This window comes from Lygodium microphyllum, chromosome 25 (assembly GCF_053477565.2).
Source record: "Lygodium microphyllum isolate KBCC chromosome 25, Lygodium_microphyllum_v1.1.10, whole genome shotgun sequence".
NCBI classification, from domain to species: domain Eukaryota; kingdom Viridiplantae; phylum Streptophyta; class Polypodiopsida; order Schizaeales; family Lygodiaceae; genus Lygodium; species Lygodium microphyllum.
The window spans coordinates 30,515,893-30,538,779 of NC_141159.1; the positions used below are offsets into that span (position 1 = coordinate 30,515,893).

Consider the following 22,887-nt stretch of genomic DNA (forward strand, 5'->3'; position numbering starts at 1 on the left):
CCTAGTGTGGGCTTACATGATGCACATGTTCTTGTTGCACGAAGAATTTATGACATATTGTTAATGGCACTGAGCAAAGGCCAGCTTTTCTAACACTAGCACCACCTCCCTCCTCCACATTGAGAGGTCACCCTTATAATGCCAAATCATCTTCCTTTTCCACATTGCCTTCCACTCAAGAGCAAATTTGATGGGATGGTCGTGACGCCCAAGTGCATGCCCTAACCGTGAAGAGAGCTATCCTTACATACATTTAGTCATGCAAGCTAGCCAAGGATGCATGGGATAAGCTTGCATCATTGCATCAAGTGCACAATGATGTGCACGTTGCTTACCTACGTAAGCAACTAAAAGACGTTCGCATGGAAGGAGGTAATATGGATGTCTATCTCATTAGCGTCAAATCTTATTGAGAAATTATTAAATGATAAAGTGGTCCTAGATAATCAGCTTGTTTCTATTACTCTTAATGGCCTATCAGAATCATATTAAGGTTTGGCTACTGCTTTGCGGTTGGTAACTATAGGCAACCAAATTATTTATAGTTTCGACCAACTTCTCTCTCGCTTGTTATAGGAAGAAAAAAGCCATCTCAACCGCAATGCTACCATGGTAACTGAAAAGACCTTTTCCACCCATCATCGTGGAAAAGCCAAACCTAAAGTGTAAAACAAGCGTGCTGGTAAAAAATCAGTAAACTTTCATACTAGTCATCCTTCTACTTTCACTCCTTTTCCATCAAAGACATCCTCCCATGCTAGTCCAACCCTTCAAAGGGCAAAATATAGGGTAGATATCATTGAATGTCATAAGCCCATTGCATTAGATTGTGAACTGTACTCAGTTTGAAGATTATACTATTTTCCTTCAATGTGAGGTTAATTCTTCTATTCATGATACTTGTTTTTCTATCATTGATGCAGCTTCTACTTGGTATTTCTCTTTGTTGTATGGAAGGGGGGAAGAGTCATATGTGCGGACAATGCCTCGTATGCAATTAGAGGCATTGGTCATGTCTAGGTTGTCTCTATTTTGAGCACCGCTTTGGCATTGCACAATGTTCTCTATATGCTAGGCATTAAGTAGAATCTTATTTCCATTTCAGCCATTGCAACCTCAAGGTTTCGTGTCATTTTTTTATGGCCCCCAATGTGCACTATATGGTGATTAAGTTTTTTCTTCCATTGACTTGACAGGCACTCTCACCAAAGGCCTCTATCGTCTTGATACATATGATCAGCAGCTTGCTGAAAATCCTATTGATCATGCCTTATTAACAAAGAAATCCTTCCATGATACACATTCATGGCATCAAAGGCTTGGCCACACTAATTATCGAGCATTGATGAAGCTTCAGTCAGAGAACATGGTCAAAAATCTTCCAAAAATTCACTTGCCATCAAACCACATTCGTGAAGGCTATTCACTTGGTGAGGTACATTGGTTTTCCTTTCCTAAGGACACTCATGTTCATTCTCCATCTATTTTGCATCTTCTTCATAGTGATGTTTGTGGTCCTATGCAGACCAAATCTATTGCTAGATTCCTATATTTTTTCGCATTTATTGACAACAAATCCCAATTCACTTGGGTATATGGGCTAAAGTCTAAGTTTGAAGCCTTATCTTGCTTCAAGACTTTTATTACCATGGTGGATAACCAAAGCGGATTTCGTATTCAAAGCCTTCACATTGATAGGGGGTGAATATCACATTCCGAATACTTTTCAAAGTCTCTTGCATCTCAGGTATTCATCATCAGTGCACCATCTCTTACTCACCACAATAAGTTACGGAATGGAAAAATATGTTACTCATGGATATGGCAAGTTGCATGCTCAAGAGTGAGAATTTCCCAAATTCTTTTTGGTTTAATGTATTCTATGTGCTGCTTTTGTTTTAAGCAGATGTCCCATAGGAGCTTTACACACCATCACTCCTTACAAGGCATGGATTGGCTCTCTCTCTCATATAAATGTGAAGATATGCTAGGGTTTGCACTGAGAAAACACAACATGTATGACCAAGATTGAGACACAAAGACTCAGAGAGTGACAAGCAAAACTCAAACACAAAGAGAAAATATTGTGAAATGAATGAATACTATAAATGAATGTAAGAGTGTACAAAATGCCCAAGGGTAGAGCAATGGAGTGTCGAAGAGTGACGTCCATCGGAGACGGACCCAAGTGTTGTAACCACCAATCGAAAATGAGAGAGTACTAAATAATGAAGGGCAATAGGTTGGTCACTAAAACACAGTAGTCGAAGGCTGAAATTTGGTAAACGTAGTGGTGTACCACCAGAGAAGCACCAATCGAAGATGAGAGAGTATTGAATAATGAAGGGCAGCAAGCTCGTCACTAAACACAGCAATTGAAGGCTGAAATCTGGTAAACATAGCAGTGTACCACCAGAGAAGGCTCAAAACTAGTCACGTGAGGTAGAGAGCTCTCAGGTGACAACAGATAAGGGGTGTACTGATGTAGGCGGCCTGTTGGACAGCAAAAACGCAAGTATTGTAACAATTGCTTGATGGGAGAGATGATGACAACCTGTCACCTCGCACCAGATCCTGAAAACGCAGGCTGATCAAGTGCTATGATGATGCAAAAGATGGAGACCGCTAAAGAGCAAGGCAATGGCTGAAAACAAGCTGCTAGGGTCGGAAAGTGATGGGCTGCAGTTAGGGGCTGCAGTCAGTGATGGCTAGACATTGGACGGTAGGTGGTTGACGGCTGAAATTTGCACGATAGAGTGAGAAACCTACACAAGGATGATGGTAGACAACTCGTCTATTTATAGGTGTTGAAAGGTGTCCCAAAAAATTAGGGTCTTGGGGGACCATTGAAACTCTCTCAAATTGTGCACCAAATTTATGTTTTCCATTGATTAAGCATTGGGGCTATTTAAAGATTCCAATTAGTTGTAAAGTGTGTTTTAGCTCAACACCCACTCTTAGGCCCAAAACTTAGCCTAAAAGAAAAGGCTTGCAATGTTTAACCCAAGGCATCTGACCCCAAAGCAGTTAGGGCATCGGACAAAGGGTATACGTCAGCTGCCCAATGGTCTACGAAGACTACAAAGGCAATCATTATCTTAAGGCATTGGATAAAGGGTGCTTATCGGCTGCCTAGTGGCCTATAATGCTCTATAAAGGTAGATGGAATCACATTGATTTTTATTTTATTTTATTGTTTTAGGGTGTTTGGTTGGAAAGCTAATTTGATGGTTGGCAGCCAATTAAGTAACGATAACCCTAAAGGTGGGAGTAGGGATGGTACACCCAACACATCACAAAACAAAACAAGCGAATCTAACCACTCAAGAATGTCGATGATGAGGAAAAGGTGATGATATATCAGGTGAAGAAGAATGGTGGTGTAATCCGCTAATGCAATCAACTTAGAATCCATGCAATGGTGCTCTACACAATGGGATGCATAGTATGCTACATGCTAAAGAATGCTCATGCAGTAGGTGCCACTTGGAGAGTGTCCCTCATGGGAAAATTTTTCACTTGTCCAAGTGTAAAAATGTCGAATCTAGAGCATGGCAGGAGCTATGGAGGTTGGAAGATGAAGAATAAATTCATGTTGACATGGATAATGAGTAGACAACTGTTACAAAGTGAATTAGGTTCCAAGATGGAAGCTTGGACTCATAAAGACAATCTCGTATATTGGACTGACAATGACAATGACACGAACTGAAAGAGGAAAGCATCATGATATTGCATTCATCATTGTGAAAGTACAATGCTTTATAGTAGTTGCGTTGTTCCATTCTCCTCACTGTGTATATGGGATTCAGGGCATCTCTTCCTGGAGCATACATCATTTGTCTATTTCTCAACACCCCTCCTCTTAAATGATGAGTTTCTACACTTGTTGGCTTTTGTCCCCCTTACATGATGACATGGCCCAGGAGACTAGCTCATAGGCAGCCTAGTCAAGTTAAAGCTTGAAACTTTACATCTTTGGCAAGGGTTTTGTTTTACAAAGCAAGTCCGCTAAGGAAAAAATAGAGATCCACTATGGGAAAAACATATAAAAGATACAATGAAAGATCTTTAGAATAATCTGTTAGAGTTGTTGATGGTAGCGGAAGCATCTTTTTCTTCTTCTTCATTCATGAACTGGTTCTGGTGGTGATCATTTTGCATCTATTGTGCTCTTTTCTTGTGAAAACATTCACTGGTTGTATGACCAGTCTTGCCACTGTAATGACATATAATTCGATCCTTGTTGTTGTTGGTGCTGAGTCCTCCACCACGCTCTTTTACTCCATAAGTGCCCTTGGTGTACAAGAGACTTTCTTTGGTGGTGTATTCCTTTGCATCCTTGCTTTTAACTTTCCTTTCTCCATCAAGTAGTGAGTGCCCAATGTCTTTAAGTAAGAGACTTGGAACATTACTTAGGTTCTTCTTAAAAGTTGCAAGCTGGGTTTTTAGGCTCTTAAACTTGTTAATGTGTATGGTCATGGAAACACTATCTCTTATATCCAGTTTATAAAATTGCATCAGTAATTTTACCTTTGAATTCTTTGCTTGGGTACCAAAGATCCTTTCAAGTTCCTCCCAAGCAGTTCTAGCATCTCTAATGCCAAAGATATAATATAGCACATCATCACTTAGTCCCCAAGCAATGATGCCTAGTGCCTTGTTATTCATCTTCTTCCATTCTTTGGTTTTTGGTGGAGCTACTACAAGGATCTAGCTTTTTGAATCTTCTTTTCCGCCATCTGCATCACCTTCATCATCTTCAAAGAGATCCCAGAGGTCTTTCCTTATGAGGTGATACATGGTCTTTTCCTTCCAGGCATGGAAGCCTTCTCCATTGAACTTTGCTATTTGTTCGAGCTCTGCCATTTTTGATCAGCAGCAAATCAGCCAGCAAAGGAGTTGTACTTCAATGTGTCAAGAGACACAAGATGATTAGTGTTTAAAAACATTGCATGAGTATTAAAAAGATACTCTCTTGAAGCTCAGTGTCGGATGTTGATGCTTGATCTTCTTCTTGCTTGCTGATTTAGTGTGATGCTTTGCTGGAAATTAAGTGCTCAGTAAGGCCAGAGTGATAGAGTCTTCAGTGGACTAAGAGGAGTAAGAAAATGAAAGGTTTTATGACCTTGAGGAAACTCGGCTATGGCTGCCCTTTTAGGGTTTCAGGACAGGGGCCTGGTTTTTTTACTTACTGCAGCTCACAGAGATGGCCATTTGGAAAACCCTCTGAGTTGGAGAGAACTTAGGTATGGCTCTTTGAAATCCCTATGGTTGCAGGGCGGATCGTGCCAGCACAAAGGGCAAATTGTCGAATGGACAATAAACAACGCAGTTTTAAACAGTGAGTTTGAATTTTGATAATGCTAAACTCTGGAGTGGCCAATGTCAAGCTTTTATGTGATACAGAGTAGCACCTTGAGTTAGGGAGCAAATCCCTAGAAGGAAGCAAGTTGAGATATGCTCTAATTTGAGAGATCCAGAAGCTCAAATTCAGGTAGGTGCTGTTTTGGCTATGGCAGACACAAGGTCAAGTGGAGATGGAAGTGAGAAATGGAACCGTGAGCTAGACTTGAGCTGACCTGAGGTTAAGAGGGACTGAGAGAGCAGTGAAGGGAGTTATGCCATACTCAGCTGAGCTCTGATACCATATAAAAATGTCGAATCTAAAGCATAGCAGGAGCTATGGAGGCTGGAAGATGAAGACTAAATTCATGTTGATATGGATAATGAGTAGACAACTATTACACTAGTGAATTAGGTTCCAAGATGGAAGCTTGGACTCATAAAGACAATCTTGTGTATTGGACTGACAATGACAATGTCACTAATTGAAAGAGAAAAGCATCATGATATTGCATTTATCATTGTGAAAGTACAATGCTTTATAGTAGTAAGAAAGAAACAATTGCCACTAGTGGAGTGATGAGAATCATAATCACCAGCCCAATCAAAATCACTGGGGTAATTTGGGGTTGATTCAATGGTGCATGTGTGTGGCTCAAAGGCTGATCAAAGGATAGCATGGTTAGAGGGACAATGACTCTCAAGCTCAATTTAGAGGCCATGGAAGCTAGTTAGGAGTCCCCCTTGTAAGACATCACTCCTTTTAGAATCTAGAATAAAGGAATTAAATAGCAGAAATCATTTTGGATTGAAATCCCGTCAAATTATCCCCCATAATAAAAAGAAAAATTATAAAAAATATTTTAAAAAAGAATTTACGAATAGTTTTATGTTTTGTTCCGCCAAATTTTTCAATGGGATAACTCCCTCCCCCCTCAACATCGATGTTGTTGCGAAACCACATCATTGCGTACAATTTCTCTTCTTCATTCCCATGTTTTTGTTTCCAGCCCCAAAAGGCTTTCTAGGGCCTTTCAAGAGAGTCAGAGTGCCACTCGAGAGACTTTGGTGAGCAAGACTCAAGATTGTTTTTGTTTATATATATGGCACTACTCATTCATTCCACCATCCCATTGATTCATTCCGTCAATCACCCATCACCTCCCTCTCTCCTCTCTCCTCTACCATCTTGAGTGACATTTATCTTGACAATGGCATCTTCCTCAACTAGTACTTCCTCCCACACACAAATGATAGCTTCCTTGAGCCCTTCCCCTTGCGTGAGCACCAAACGCAAGGGGGAGGGCTCAAGAGGAAGGGAGTGAGCACCAAACGCAAGCAGAAGGATATCTCCCAGTGACGTTGCAAAGATCCTCTACTTGGAGAAGGCAAAGAGAGGTTGCAGGTTCGGCATCAACATCTGATTATTACTCTACTTCCGCTATGCCACTGGGAGATATCCTTCTACTACCTCCCACCCTTTCTTTTATAGGTTGCTACTTCGGTACCATGGCTTCTCCACTAACAAATGTCATGTCTGTTGGGTGCTCCTACTACGGCAAGAATGGTCACACCCCCAAAGATTGTCGATATCGACCTTTGCTCCCTACCCCACCAAAGTATATGCATCTTCCACCAAGCACTCATTGTGCTACCTCTCCTTTCTAGGCCATAGAGATCGTTGTTGTCTTTGCTCTCATCTTACTGTGCTGAAGGCCATAAGACACCTCCAATGCACACTAAGTCCTCACGAGCAAACAGACTCTCTAAGATCTCACGAGACGAAAAGTCATCCCGGAGACCACCACACTGCACAGAGGTTTCCCCCAACCCATTTTCGGGTCCAATGGCTACCACGGCCCACATCTCCCTCCACAGTCCACTCCCTTGAGATCGGACGACTATTCCCCACCCTTGGCTCACCCTAAGCCTCCTCCTATCCTGCCCTCTTATATTCAATTTTGAGAAGACATCTTTGGGCACTCTCCGGCCTCTACTCCTTCTGAGCCCCAGATACCTCATTCGGCCCCAACTGACAATACTTCCTTTGTCATCCAATATTTCGAAGTCTGTGATCCATGAGTTGGTGTCCCTATATCTCTCACAAGGGGATACAGGGGGGTATCCTTCTTCTTTGGCTTTAGAGGAGGCTTCTCCATCTCCAGTTTCAATGGGGAACCCTATTCCTCTCGAAGTTCTTCACCCGCTATCTTTTACTTTAGAGGTTTGGCTCTCTTTCAAAAGCAATTGTACCTCCATGGAAACCCAACATCTAGAGGATCTATCTTCGATCAGAGCGCTTGGATTTTCAGCAGCAACTTTATGACTAGGCCTTCGTATTCCTTCCAACATGGTGTAACGGAGCTAGTGGCTTCTCACTTGAGGTTGTGTTTCAAGTTCTACCACTCATCTAGTCTCCTGACTATCTACACAAATCTCCTTTCAAGTGGCATTCTCGGATTACAAGGTGGATCTTTTTCTCTTCACCTCACTCCTCTTTTGCGCTCCTTTTGGGCCTAAGAGGGGGTGTTGAGAAACCACATCATTCTCTACAGTTTTCCTTCTTCATTCCTATTTTGGGTTTCCGTTTCCAGCCTCAAAAAGGCTTTCTAGGGCCTTCCAAGAGAGTTAGAATGCCTCTCGAGAGACTTCAGTAGTGGGCAAGACTCGAGATTATTTCTGCCTGTATATAAAACACCACTTATTCATTCCATCATCCCATTGATTCATTCTGTTAGTCATCCATCTTCTCCCTCTCTCCTCTCCTTCCACCATCTCCATCCCTGTTGCCAAGCGCCAAAGTCTCTAGCTTCCTTCGGCTTTGTCTATGGTAGCAGTGGTATCTTCCTTAGCTTGAAGGCCATGAAGGGCTTTCATTATCTTCTTTCCTACTTCTTGATGTACTAAAGCCTATAATCAAATCTCATCAAGATGGGCAAGAGAAATATATCATTCCTATAACGCTTCTGCCTCTCCCAATGATTGAGAGCAAATTGCACAGTGGATAGCTCTATTTCCAATGGCAAAATGCACTCTTCCCCATACACTAGCTTGAATGAGGTGTGGCATGTAGCTCTCTTAAATTTCGTGTTGTAAGCCCACACTACCACATATAATTACTTATTCCAATCACGCTTACTTTCTGATACTATCTTGGATAAGATTTCCACCAGCTATTTATTTGTGCTCTCAACTTGGCCATTGACTTGAGGATTGTATGGAGTAGTTTTATTATGCTTAATCTCCATTTCCTTCTTATGTCAGCTTCTACCAGCCCAGCATCAACTTCTACCCTTCAAGCGTCACTATTCCTTGCGTTTGGCTACCCTGGAGATCCTCCTTCACAAGATGTGTTCATCATCAGCTTAGTATTTGTTTTCTGTGGTAGCTGGTGCTTGCGTTTGCTTCTTGGCCACTCTACCCTCCATTAGGCGTCACTTCTCCAGCTGGCATTTGCATCATCAAAGGTTGCTTATCCTTGCGTTTGGTAATTTCTGGTATCCCTTCCTTCAAGCGACAATGCAGCAGTCCTAGGTGGCATCCAGCATTTGCATTTGAGTTGTCTGGGAGGTCACATTCATGAACCGCTCTTCATCTCTACATTTTGTTTGAGTTATATAGTTTTTATGCTTTTTTGTTGATGTTCTGTAGTGATCTGTTGAGCTTATGTATATCTTTTGTTTGCCTTTTGTGTGCTTTTATGAGTATTCTGTGGGATGAATGTTTAGCTTGGGAAAGTTTTTTAATCTTGGAAAGAGAAAAGTGAAAATTCTTAATAGCTCGAAGAAGTGAAGATATAACAGTTAAAGACTTCAAGTGAAGGCTCAAGTGATAGTGATAAAAGTGAGCTCTAAAAAGTCAATATAGTATCTTTGGTGTCTCTTCGGATCAGGCATACCTTTGGGAGGAGTATTCATGACCAAGAAAGGGTTATTGAGTGTTATTCTATTATATTGAATGAGAATTATGATAACCTTTGACATGAAGGACTTGGAGAATTCTAGTCACATGTTTGGCATGTAGATTATGCATAATAGAGACAAAAAATAATCTCCCTACTCTAGACAACACCTCATCATCCTGCATTTGCAAATTCTGAGGCTTCTTCGATAATCTCTCTACTCCAAGGCATCTTTTGTGCTATGGCACTTTTATATAAGATTCACTTCATTATTTCTATCCTTCATCATTTTGTTCATCTGAGTTTCTTAGACGGGGGTGTCAAAAGATGACGTACCAGTAAGACAGTAGAATTTGTGAGGAAGAATACGGAGTGAACTCGTCAAACATGGAGAAGAGAAGAGAAGAGAGAAGAAACTTTGATAAATGGAACGATGAAGTTCTAAATCATGGAGTAAATGTGATACAAGGGAACAAGGGTGCCGTAGCACAAAGAAGATGATGAAGACAGCCACGAACCACGAACCGCAAGATCCTCCTGAAGGGGGGTGAGGGTAGTGGAGAGGCTGGAGAGAAGAGGTGACGGACTGAATGAATCAGCCGTGAGGAGTGAATGAGAGAGTGGCCTTTAAATAGGCACAGTTAGTTTAGGATGGTGCCTCTTTTGGGGCTGCAAACCCTAAACGCAAACTGCAGGTGAAGGGTGAAGGGTTTCTCAACACTCCCTCTCAGGCCCAAAAAAGGAAACAAGAGAAGAGTGAGGTGGAGATGCAATGCTACATATTGAAGAATGCTCATGCAGCAGATGCTACTTGGACAATGTCCCTTGTGGGGAATTTGTTCACTTGCCCAAGCGCCCTACTACAAAGATGATGAAAACATGCAATGCATTGAAGGAATGTCCGACTAATTGCGGTGCCGAGAACCTTAAGGATATGCTCATACACGATCTCGGGAGGTGGCTCCATGCTGACCAAGGGACGAAGGCAAGAAGAAGAGGAGGAAGAATATGTGGAGGATCCCTAAGATCCAATATTTCCACCGGAAAGGGAACCTCCAATAAAGAACAGTGGAAGGGTTGGAAGTGAGAGCTGCGTCTTATTGCCTTGAGCATCGGTGGTGTGTCCAGTGATGCCACAGTAGGAGCACCCAGTAGTCAAGTCATTTGTTGGTAAAGAATCCATGAGTACCAGTGTGCCTTACTGAAGAAGAAATAGATCAGCCAGGAACCACGAACCACAATGTTCGCCTCAAGGGCTAGGAGGAAGGGCAGTGGAAGGGTTGGAAGTGAGAGCTGCAAGTGGGAGGAGGATGCTATCAGCAGTAAGAGGTTGCAACAGCAATATTCTAGAGCTGTCGGGTTATAGCCAATAGCTGCAAGCAGTAAAACGACACGGTAGAACAGTGCAGTAAAATACCTTAGTAAAACATGGTAGTAGAACGCCACAATAGAACGCCGCAGTAAAATGCAGTAGTAGATTGGCACAGTAAAACGTCGTAGTAGAACACTATAGTAAAACGTCACAGTAGAACGCCGCAGTAAAACACAGCAGTAGGGGAGGTGGAGACAGTAACAGCAGCCCTAAACGCAGGTTGGAAAACAGCAAACGCAGGAGGGAGCAACTGCCAGTTAGAGTGTTGATGCAGCGGAAGAAGAAAAGTGGATGCCGAATCTACCACCAGTCTTTGCCTTCATTGGAGTGGAGGATTTTTGGCACTGTTTGAGCAGATCCAGCTCTGATACCATGTCAAAAGTTGACGTACCAGTGAGACAGTAGGGTTTGCAGGGAAGAACATGGATTGAACTCGGCAAACATGGAGAAGAGAAGAGAAGAGAAAAGAAAATATGATGAATGGAACGATGAAGTTCTGAATCATGGAGTGAATGTGATACAAGGGAAGAAGGGTGCCATAGCACAAGGAAGATGATGAAGATAGCCACGAACCATGAACCGCAATGTCCTCCTAAAGGAGTGTGAGGGTAGTGGAGAGGCTGGAGAGAAGAGGTGATGGACTGAATGAATCAGCCATGAGGAGTGAATGAGAGAATGGCCTATAAATAGGCACAATCAGTCTAGGATGGTGCCCCTTTTGAAGCTGCAAACGCAAAATGCAAAAACGCAAAAATGCAAACTACAAGTGAAGGGTGAAGGGTTTCTCAAGAGGGAAAACAGAGAAAATTAGGGGATGGGGGACGGGGGGACTGGGATGGGGATGGGGATGGGAACCTAAAAGTTATATATTTTCTAGACATAATAGAAGTACTCTATAAAGAAACTAAACAATTATAATAGCTTACATCAAAAACCTTGTAAAAATATCCCATAAAAGTTTGAAACAGTATATGAGCCATGAAAGTTGAAAGTTGAAACACAAATGAATAATGAATACTCAAATTGAAGGGTAGAAGTAATAATTGTCAATGTGAAATGGTGACTGAGAAATGTTGTATGACTTAAAGTCCAACAATAAACACTGAATAATGAGTACCAAGATTGAAGATTACAAGAAATAGTACAAACTGAGAAATGTAGTAAAAGTTTAAACTAAGGAATCATAAATGCCATATGTCATTGTAGAGGCGAGCTCAAGCTCTCAACCACCAAGATCCACGGATTGCTTATTGTTCAAGCATTTCAAGCCGAGCACTAATGGCTACCTCTTACATAGCCGACACGCTATCTCTCTCTATGAGTGTAGGGAGCTTACCTCCATGCCCAATTGAGTTACCTCCTCTTCCAAGCACTCCAGTAGCTCCACGATCCAAGTGCAAGCTTCAAGCAAGCTCGATCCTCAAGCTCCATGCTCCGAGCTCCATTGCCGTAAGCAAGACAAGAGAAGAGAAGAGAAGAGAAGAAGAGAGGAGAAGATGGAGAGCTTGTCCACCACGGTCCCTCACCCTCACCCTCATACACTCACTCCTTCACACTCTCACACACTCTCTCTCAAGCACAAGCTCAAGTAAGGAAGAACAAGAAGAAGAAGAGAAGAGCTACTTTTGGTCACACACAAGAATGAGCTTCTCATTCACTTTTCAACTTTATATATAAAACCTTGGGCGGTCATCCCCTTTTTGGTCCGAGCGGCTTGGCCCATTCCTCCAACCCTTCTCCTCCTCTTCCCTATTGGCATGGCCTCAATCCATGCCTCTAAGCATTTACAATTTGCACGAGTGAAAGTCCGGCGCTCTTTTACAAAAGTTTTGACTTGTGCTTTTTCTTGTGCGCCTCTCTCTTTGATTTAGGACTTCTCTGCACTTCTTGTGTTTCCAGATTTCTCTTGGTGCACCTTCATCTTCCGTTTCACTTTTGCCTTGGCCTCGTCTTCTGCTTTAGATTTTCCACCTTGTTCTAAGGGTTAACAGCCATAAAGAATGAAGTCCAACGATAACCACTAAATAATGAGTCCTTAGATTGAAGACTACAAGAAATAGTAGAAGCTAAGAAACAATAAAACTAGTCAATAGAAGACTACAAGAAATAGTGCAAGAGTGCAATCCCTATGGCACATGGCATTCCCTAATCTTCGGTATGCATCCCTCCCCACCCCCCCCAAAATCCCGGGACGCGTTCCCTTGTGATGGACCACTGTATGGAGACGCACCCTTTTCAAGACACATTGGAAACGGGTCCCACGTTTCGGGATGGGTTCCCTGCGTTCCAGGCTGGCGTCCCTTGTGTCCCTTGTGACTATACAAATGGCACACTATACTCCATGAGACAAGTGTGTTGTCCGTGTATCTTAGTTGGGTCACAAATCCATGGGGGGATACCTGTAGAAAATGCTTTTAGTAGAAAGCCATCTTGATCCCCAAATCTTGGGTAGGTGTCAACCAAGTTCTAGTTATATGTAGTTGAATAATGTCCATCTTAATGATCCTGTTCAGCTCCTCTCAACTGAGCTCTAAGAAGGGGGAGTCCAAGCTATACTATATAGAGGTGGGAGGTGATCTCTATGTAGCCCATGTAGCTGTAGTCATGTGTCTATCTGAGCATACCATCACTTAGTGTCACCTTACAATGCTAGTTGCATGGATAACTCCAATGCAAGTCTAGAGTATCTTTGTCTTGCGAGGCTCCAAAACTTGTACAAAAACATCATTGTCTGGAAAAGGGCCTTAGTCACAATAGGTGGTGCTCCCATCGTTGTGTTGACTATCTCGTGTGGCATTGTTGCTTGCTCCTGATCATACGGAAACTCATCATCACTAGGGGCCTCTCCATGTGTTCCCATCCATCATAGACCTCCCCTCCATTTGATAGTGATTGCTTTGTTGTTAGCTCTCCTCCTATGATAGAGATTCAATCTCCAAATAGGGGCTCTGTATTGGAGTGCTAGTGTAATCAATGTGTCAAAGATTCATAGCTTCGCTTGAGGTTCTTGGAACTCTGATATGCGTGCATTAGTTCTCCATGGCTCCTAAGGCCACATAACCTTATTTCAATCTATCCTTACACTGTTGTCCTCGTAGTAAATCTTGATTGTGCAAAGTGATCCCCAAATAGACATATCTCTGAATTTGCTCCACCATCTCCCCATTCTATGTTAACTTAGGCAATGTTCGTTTCATCCATTGGGTGGAGATGTTAAACACCATAACCCTTCATAAAATATACCCACAACTTTCTTGAATAATCATCAATAAACGTAACAAAATAGTTGTTACTACCAAGAGATATGTTTTTTATAGGCCTCCAAACATCTATATGCACAATGTTAAGTATATCCCTACTCATATCTCTATCAGGCAAAAAGATTGTCTTGCCTGCTTACCAAATTGACATGCTTCACACACTTTATGAAATTTTGTAACTCTAAAAGCAAGCAACCTTGTAACCAACCCTTTAGATTGTATTAATTTCAGCCTTTGCACATTTGCATATCCAACATGTTTGTGCTATATTTCAATGTCTACAATCACTCTTTTTCCTTTAGCATACATAGCAGCATTCATAGCAAGAATTACAATATCTGAAGTGAACATGCGGCTAACTCTACTTTCTTTTGTGATCAACTTGCATTTATCATTAAAATCTTCCACAAAGTAGTCTTTTGCATTAAATCAAACATGCAACCCTTGCTCTACTATTTGACCAATGGACACTAAATTCTTTGTGATGGATGGCACATATAATACATCTAATAAACTCTTTATCCTACCATCATGCAAGGATAAGGGAACTTTTTTAATATATAAAATTGGATGGCATGAATCATTACCCATCTTTATATACCTTGGATTTTGTAAATCCTGCATCTCTCCAAACCATTCAACATGACTCATCATGTGATTAGATGCACCTGAATCAATATATCATACACTATCATTGTCCCCTTTCCTACCATAACATTTATCATATGGTACATTACAAAAAAATTCAAATTTTTATCTTCATTCTATTGTGAAGATTATGCATAGTTTCTTTGCTATAATTTACTACTGTGGATGTCATTCTTATTAGCATAACATTGGGTTGCAATATAACTTGTTTTGCCACAATAATAACAAACAATGCCAAAATTGCTAGAACCTCTATTTTGCTATCTACCTCTTCCTCTACAACTCCCCCTACCTCTAAAGTTTACATGACCTCTCGAAACCTACATTTCATCGAATTATTGATTTAATATATTTTGTCGGTTATCACCAGTATCTCCCATACCACAACCTCTTAAAGAGAATCTGCCATGTTCCCTTCTTGAACTCATGTAAAATGCTTGGACATGTTCACCACTTCTTTTAGATGGTTTGCCCTACATGTTGATCTCTTCAGTGATCATGAGAGAGATCATCTCATCAAAAACTAGAAGTAGCTTTCGCACATATACAAAAGTAACAAAGGATTTTGAGGCCTTCTCATTATTAAAGCTACCCAAAGTAGATGAAACCAAAGTATCATTATTATGCATTGCATCAATAGTTGCTAAGGCATTTTCAATGTGGGTGTGTGAGATAAACACAATATCATTTACACATAATAGTAGAGGTATTAGTATTCCCCCAAGGTTAGGTCATCGTCTCCAATCTATCAATATAGCCTAATATCCAATCAATGTATTGCCAAGAGAGAGGGTGAGAGGGGCAACCTTTCTTTACTCTAATAGTGCTGATGATCTCCTACAATATCTCACCTAGAGCTCAGACCTGTCCAATGACTTGACTAATGCAATGCCAGGACACCCTACTGTATCTCAATAGGAACCCGCAACTCCTATAATCTCTACATGAGCTTGGCTCGTGGCACTGTATCAAAAGCTTTGCAAAAGCCCACAAAGCAACAATAGATCCATCTCCCCTATGCTCTACCCTCAATGATAGCTCAAAGCATGGATATGTGATCGAGTGTTAAATACCCTCTCCTGAACCCTACTTGTCCACATGCCCTATGTTGATGCATCTCTGCCTATTTGCTTAGCTCATGCTCTACTACCACTTCCATAAAGATTGGCTAGCACATGGTTGAACATGATGTCTCTATAGTTAATGGAAACCATAGGATCTCTAGCTTTTAGGATTGATACTATAGTATTAACTGGCCAACTAGCAAGGAAACTTTCACAAAGGGCCCTATTGAACAAACAGGCTAGGAGTGGGGACAACACGTCTCTATAACATGAGAGAGGTGCTCTACCACCAGTCTGTCATAGTCTTGTGCTTGACCATTCTAGAGTCCATCAATGGCATCTCAGATCATAGCTGCGCTAAAGGTGGAGGAGATTGGTCTACTCTCTGGCAGTCATGGGAGAGGGGGCTGTCCAGGCACTTACTAGAGTGAGGTAGCACATGTGCTATGTGACTGGAGAGGTAATAGGGGTATGGGCTCTAGACTCTTGAAATGCCTTCCATTCCACCTCACTGTCCTACCCCAAGTACAGTTGATAGAACTCATGCCCTAACTTGGCCAAGAATGTCCTTTTCTTCCTCCGCACTAGGCAATGAAAGATTGTGCTAGTCTAGCCATGTGTACCCTTGTGCCTCTTCCTGCAAGTACACAAAGCTAATGTTTAATAATAGATTTGAGTAGGTTGAACATACAAAGCTTAGGGCCTCAATATATAGGCCTACCTCTACAGCTAAATCTTTGACCCTTATTAAATGCTAGGTGGTGTGAAATGTGTTCGCACCTTTACGCACATACTAACACACGTAAGGTGTATTCACACACGGAAGGATTATAGCTAACAAACAACGCTTTGCTTGCAGGCTGATTGGCCATCTTGCAGCAGGCTGCCTAAAACATGCTTGCAACAGACTTCTTTTCAGGATGAGGGAGATGGCAGGCCTCAGCCTTGCACCTCAGCCTTGCAGGAGGAACAAGAGGAAGTGTCAAAGATAACACATTGCTAGACAAAGGAGGAGAGAATGTCAAGATAGAGAGAAGTTCCATAGTTTCTTCATACAGCAATCATATGTCATATGCAGATGGGTATGAAAGTATGATTGGCCAGGCATTGGGGCTGAATCATACGTTGGCCTAATTTCAATTGTTTAAAAACAGTAAAAAAATATCTAGACTAACTAAGATAATAAGCTGAATAAAGAAAGTAGAATTTCATCATTCTAGTAACTTTAGATTCTACAAAATAGTCACTACCAGTAAAGCATTCAATCATCAAGACACAACATTGATTTGCCAAAGAAAATTCAGCTTTGATTTCCAATCATTTGAGTCAAGACACAATTAAAGCACTGATGGTAGGCAACTGCCATATGATGCTGTCTATAATAAGCAGGCAACATCTCTTTCGATAAAATGGTCAAGTTTTGTGCTTTTTATATTATCCCGCCCCGCCCCGCCACACCCCCTCCCGGGCCGCATGGAAAAAGACCACAAAAAAAGGAAAAAGGTCAAGTCTGAAATAGGATACATCACTCCAGATTTCATAGGTCTACATTAGCAATCATACACATGATGAAACCTATGGAGAGAACAGACTCCCTGTGAATAAAGACAGCAAAGAGACCCGAAGTGGCAGAGGCAGGCTGAGAGACAATGGATTTTCCTCCCTTGCATGAGGCAGTAGAGCTATCAAAGAGGAGTTTTGATGGGGTATACTCGTAGGAGACAGTGGAGGCAGACATGGCTGCTGAGCTATGCTGATCCCAAAGACTCAAATGCTCCCCATGAAGATCTTTTCATGGAGTGTCTGAGGCTTCAATGGTTGACTTTTCAGGCAGGGTACAGGCCTCATGAGACAGAACCTACATAGAGCAGTAGTGGGGGAATGGCTAGATTTTCTCATTGTAGAGGGGTCTGTGTGAGAGTGGATGATGCACACCATACATCACATGCAGTGTGCACACATATAACACACAATGCAGGCCCAACATTCTATGCACCAGGCACTTGACAACCCACCACATGCTACTTTTGGATAAAGACCATCACACATATGTGTGTATGTCAAACTACCTGCACTTTTTGATGAGCAAATAAAAGGGTCCTTGAACAAACTGTAGAAGATGAAAAATGTGGAAAGAATCCTTTTTCTATGGTTTAATCTAGTGGCAGAGGGTCAATGGTGTATTGTGTTTGAATTCTCACAATTTCATCTGAATCAGCTAGTCAAGTTGGGATTAGTCAATACAACTATACACTTCGTATAGTTGAGTACCAGGATTGGAGTGCTAATTCAAAGCTTGTAAAGCACAAGTTGTACTTTATTTTAATAACATGTAGCATGTGCCATTTGTGAAGAATACATGAAATGTTGTTGCTTCCTTGTTTGTGATTTGACAATGCTTAAAATTTCTTCTGTGCAACCATGAGGCTGGCCATCTGTCTTCTTGCAGGGATTGAAACCAAAATTGGATGAAGTTTTGGGAAACAAACCTGTTGCAGTACAACTTAAAGGCATGGTATGTGGTTATGGTTCATTATGTTATCAGAGCTTGAGATGTTACACACACACACGTGCACATGCACACACACGTATATGTCCAGAGCAGAGCTAGGGTGGCACCCCTTGTGACAGAGGCTTTCTTTCAGGCAGTGGCATTCCTCCACAGAATATGGGGATTTCCTGTGCCACAGGTACCCTTGCATGGTGTTCATATCATCCGACACATGCTTTGTGTGTTTATTTGAGGTTGGTGCAGCCTATATGGACACCACCTTTCACAGTCTCAGATGCATCATAGGTTAGATCTGTACATCTTCACACCAACTGAGGATGAAGACAGGAAGATTTGAGGGTATACCCCCAGAGGACCTTATGTGCCAACTTTGTGGAGGTTGAGTCCAAGGAGCATAACATCTGCCATTGCATGGCGTACTACGAGAGGCATTGCCACTGAATCAACCCAGACACAGGGCATGACTGACTTATTTTCTGGGACAAGCACAGTACTAGCAGTTTCCCCATTCCACACAGGAGACTACCCCTCTAGGTTGGGGGCAGACTCATTGTGAGCCACTCTGGAGCGATCCATGGCCTTAGGCAAAGTGAAACTCCCCAGACCTCTTGAGAGATGGCTCCACCACCCTTGCTACTGACAGATCCAAGCCATCATCACCTGCCATGGAAGGCACCCGTCAAGACACCTCCCCCTGACATGATAGAGCAGATCTTGTCCCTTGACATGAGATGGATACTGGAGATCATACCAATCTTGCAATGCCATCAATCAAGTCTTTTCTTAGATTAGAATGTACTTCATGACTTTTATTTCTGTAGGCATAAGAAGTTTTCATATTTGCATCCACACAACTTTATGTTGATTTCCATGCCTCTTTTTGGCCTTTTACAGACGTCAATGGACCTCTCTCTCTCTCTCTCTCTCTCTCTCTCTTTATGTGTGGATATACCACGCTGGACCATATTCTCACACTTAGAGCCATTATTGAGGAAGTTTGAGCCCAAGACAACAAGCCCGAGACAAGAGGATCTATTGTTGCTTTGTAGACTTTTGCAAAGCTTTTGATACAGTGCCTCGTACACGCATCATGCAGAGATTACAGGACATTGGAGTACCAGAGGGTATACGATGGGGTGTCTATGCATTATATGAGGTAGTGACAGGTCATGTACGAGCACCCGGGGAGCTATCAGAGAGGATTGACAGTACCATAGGAGTGAAACAAGGATGTCCACTTTCACCCACTTTTTTTTCCGATAAAATGTGGCTGATTATATTCCTAAAAAAAATTGATTACAACGGAGTGCTCATGCTCAACAGACTAGCTGGAGCTGATGCAAAGTCACAAATACATCATGAATACAAGCCTCTCAAGGCGGTTTGGGGGGAATGGGGGACAAGAAGCCATGGAGGGGGGGTGTATCGCCTTCTGGGGCTGCCTGCCTGCATCACAAAAAACAGGTCCTGGCCACCCCAGGTATGCATGAAATGACTATGGAGTTCCTGACGAACCCTAGACTCGCCCTGCACCTGATCCCAACGGCCGCGGAGGGAGTGGATGATGGAGGTCCAAAGCTTTGCTAAGATCGCCTATGCTGAAAGTCTCTTACCGCCGAAAGTCTCCTGACACCGCGCCTTCCAGATATGCCATCCAGTAAGACTCCCTATGATCTCCCATACCTCGGAGCGGTCTAATGTGGGCTCCAGTACTTGACGGATGAGTAGAGCCTCCAAGCCAACCACTGCACATGACTCTACCGCGATGATGAATATCATGTTCTGCATCCCGGCCTCATACAGAAGTGACGGCCCTGGCTAATTGCCTGCCAGCAGAAAGCTCCCCATGAGATATATCCAAGGCTAGGTGCTATACGGTGAAGGATGCGGCATGCTCCTCTCCACACGAGCTGCGCCTCCTCACATGACTAAAGGCAATGCTTTCAATTTTTCAGAGGTTGCTGTGTGCAGCGCTTACAACCTCCCTCCTGCATCTGGGCAAGCCAACTTCCCACCCCCAAGTCTCCATGTGCCACCAGCCATAAGAAGTACGATACCCTCCTCGGCCTCTAGTTATCCCATAGGCAGCGCTAGAAAGTCCGTCGGAACGGCTCCGTAATGCTGTGCTCCGCCCAGTGCCTACTACATGATGGCACCCAATCCATATTCTCCTACATCAGTACGTGTCTGCCAATCTTGGCAGTGTACTCCAGGAACCTCGGTGGCTTCTTGGCGACTGTAGCGGCCGACCATAGCCATTCTCGTGGATCCCACTCCAACTCATCAAGTGGTCTGCCCTCCCAAATCCAAAGGCACCACTCCCTGAGCTCCTTCCAGAAAACACAGGGGTCCAGTCGCCATGTCTTCCCCTGAAGGCCCACCACCCCAATCCTCCTCCACAAAAGGACAACTAACCCCTCATCCTGTTGCCCTCTATCAAGGGCTAGACGCCCCCCCTCCTGAATAGTGAAGAAAGTCCCCTGCGGGGTGCCGCCCACTCTACCTGCCACCTGTAGGGGGATGCCTGCTGGTGAGAACCTAGTGGCCCATACCTCCCTAGGTTCTATCGGCACTTGTATCGGGGGAGCAAGCCACTCCAGAGGTATTGTTGCGTCTATCTCCCTTTGCCTCAACTCCACTCCTCTCTGGCAGTCTCACTGCAGCACCTCCTCATCCGCCATCCTGTACACCTCCCGCCATGTCCTGATGGTACGAGCCGCTCCGACCTCCCAACGAGTCCACTAGATGTGGGGGTGCTCGCCAATCTGTGCCCCTTCCCGGTCTTTGACCTAGGGATTCCAGATCACCAGCTGACGGTCTATCTCCTCCTGGCAGCCTGGGGGACTCTAGATTAGGGCCTTACGGAGGCCCTGCCACACGTGGAGTAAGCTGCACAGAAAAGGTGATCTGGGGGGGGTAATCTGGGCTGACATGAAGATCCATCTCAAGGACGGCCTCCACTCACTGCCAAAAGCCTTGGTCTACAATCCTAAAGACCCTCCTGCAGTAGGACCTTCCAAGTCTGCCCTCCCGATGTGAGGCCATGTACAACTAGCTTGCCCAAGAGGGCCATACTCTGAAACTCTGGGTCTATGATCCCGATCCCTTCCTCTAACCAATGCCGTATGATGGTCGCCCACGCCACCTTGGCCCAAGAATCCTTGGAGCTATCAGACCCGAACCAAAGGAAGTTCCACGCTACGCGACGAAGCTGCACTACGCAAGACGAGGAGAAGCACCAACATGAGGCGATGTACCAGGCCATCTCTAGGAGGACCTGGTTAACCACCAGGGCTCGGCTAGGTAGTAAGAGATGAGCCGTGCTCTAGTAGGTCAGCTTCCTCCGGGTCTGTGAGGAAACCAACCGACAAACTCCTCCCCATGTCTACCACCGATGAGAACCCTGTTGGTGGCCAATCTGTAAAGTGCATAGACCCTACGAATCCAAGCCTGGGGGAAACCCAACCTCGCCATGGTGCCCTCTAGGAAATCCCAGTCCACCCTATCATAAGCTTTCGCGAAATCCAAGAGAAGTACGGCTAGTCTCTGCCCATTGTGCTGAGCCCACTCTATCGCCTCAAAGAAGGTAAATACATTGTCCAGGATACTCCTATCCTGGACAAAGCCTGTCTATGTGTCATGGATGATGTTCGACAGCACGAGGCGTAATCGCCTGCCAATCATCTTTGCCAATGCCTTACAGACTACTGACAATAAGGTGATCGGTCTCCACTGGGAAAGCTCCAATCGATCTCACCCTTTTGGGAGAAGACTAATAAGGCTTGCCGAAAGGCTCCCTAGCATTTGTCTTGAAGTAAAAATCTCCTGGAAGGCCATCAGTAGGGGGCCCTTTCACCACTTCCCAATAGGTAGTAAAGAAGGCCTTAGAGAGGCCATCCTCTCCCAAGCATTTCTGCTCGTCCTGTGTATGGAAAGCCTCTTCTAGTTCCTTCTCTGTGAAGGGGGCTAGGAGGGAGCATTCCCATCTCCTCTGTGACGAGGGACGAGATGTGATCCCAAACCTACTGCCTACATCGCAGTCCTCTGGTTGAGGTTATCTCCTGCTAGAAAAGGCGACTGTAGTAGTCAGTGGCAATCTCCATCACCTCGTCTGGGCTAGAACGAGTCCTCCAGGCTCCCATACTGATCTCAAATTCTGCGTATCTGCTCTCCTGAGGTGCGAGGCTGGTGCACCTGGAAAAACTCCCTGCACATCGTATCCCCCTTCCGCGCCCAGAAAGTTGCTGAGGTGTGGAAAGAGAACTCTGAGCGCCTATCCTCTAGGCCCGCAATGGCTGCTCGCGCTCGCACCTCGTGTGCGTGGAGGGTGGGATCCCCTGGTGTCTCCTGTAGTAATTTCTACATGGCTGCAAGGTCCCATCAGAGTGCTCTCTCCTCTTCCTAGCTCTGCTGCCTGGCCTGTATGGCTGCCTCTTGGCAAATTCTGCTCGATTCGGCTAGGACCTCTGCGATCTGGTCCCTCCTGCCCCATTCCCTAGTCCAAAGCTGCTCTATCCGTCTCGCCACCTCCTCCCTCCTATAGATCGAGTCAGGGATCCGACAGGATCGTGTGTCTGGGGCAGATGCTGGGGGGTCTAGTGTCAGAAGAACCGCGGGCAATGATCGAACAATGTGGTGCCCGCCAACTGCCCAATCTGGCCTCCACGAGAGCTTCCCCACTCTCCCACATAAAATCTGTCCAACCGCTCCAACAAGACTCCACCTAGCCGCCTATATCCCCAAGAGAAGTTCTGAAACCTCTCCCTCCTGTGGAAGGCAAGGTC

At 43.9% G+C, this 22,887-nt stretch overlaps 1 protein-coding gene across 1 annotated transcript in view; it reads left to right on the top strand.

The window, feature by feature from the left end:
* The window catches only part of LOC148014033 (uncharacterized), a 134,160-nt gene that overhangs the window by 98,561 nt on the left and 12,712 nt on the right, over positions 1–22,887 (top strand). Inside the window, exon 10 of the mRNA XM_087666364.1 lies at positions 18,041–18,106. Within this exon, the coding sequence (XP_087522490.1) occupies positions 18,041–18,106 (66 nt within the window). The remainder of the gene's footprint in view (positions 1–18,040; positions 18,107–22,887) is intronic.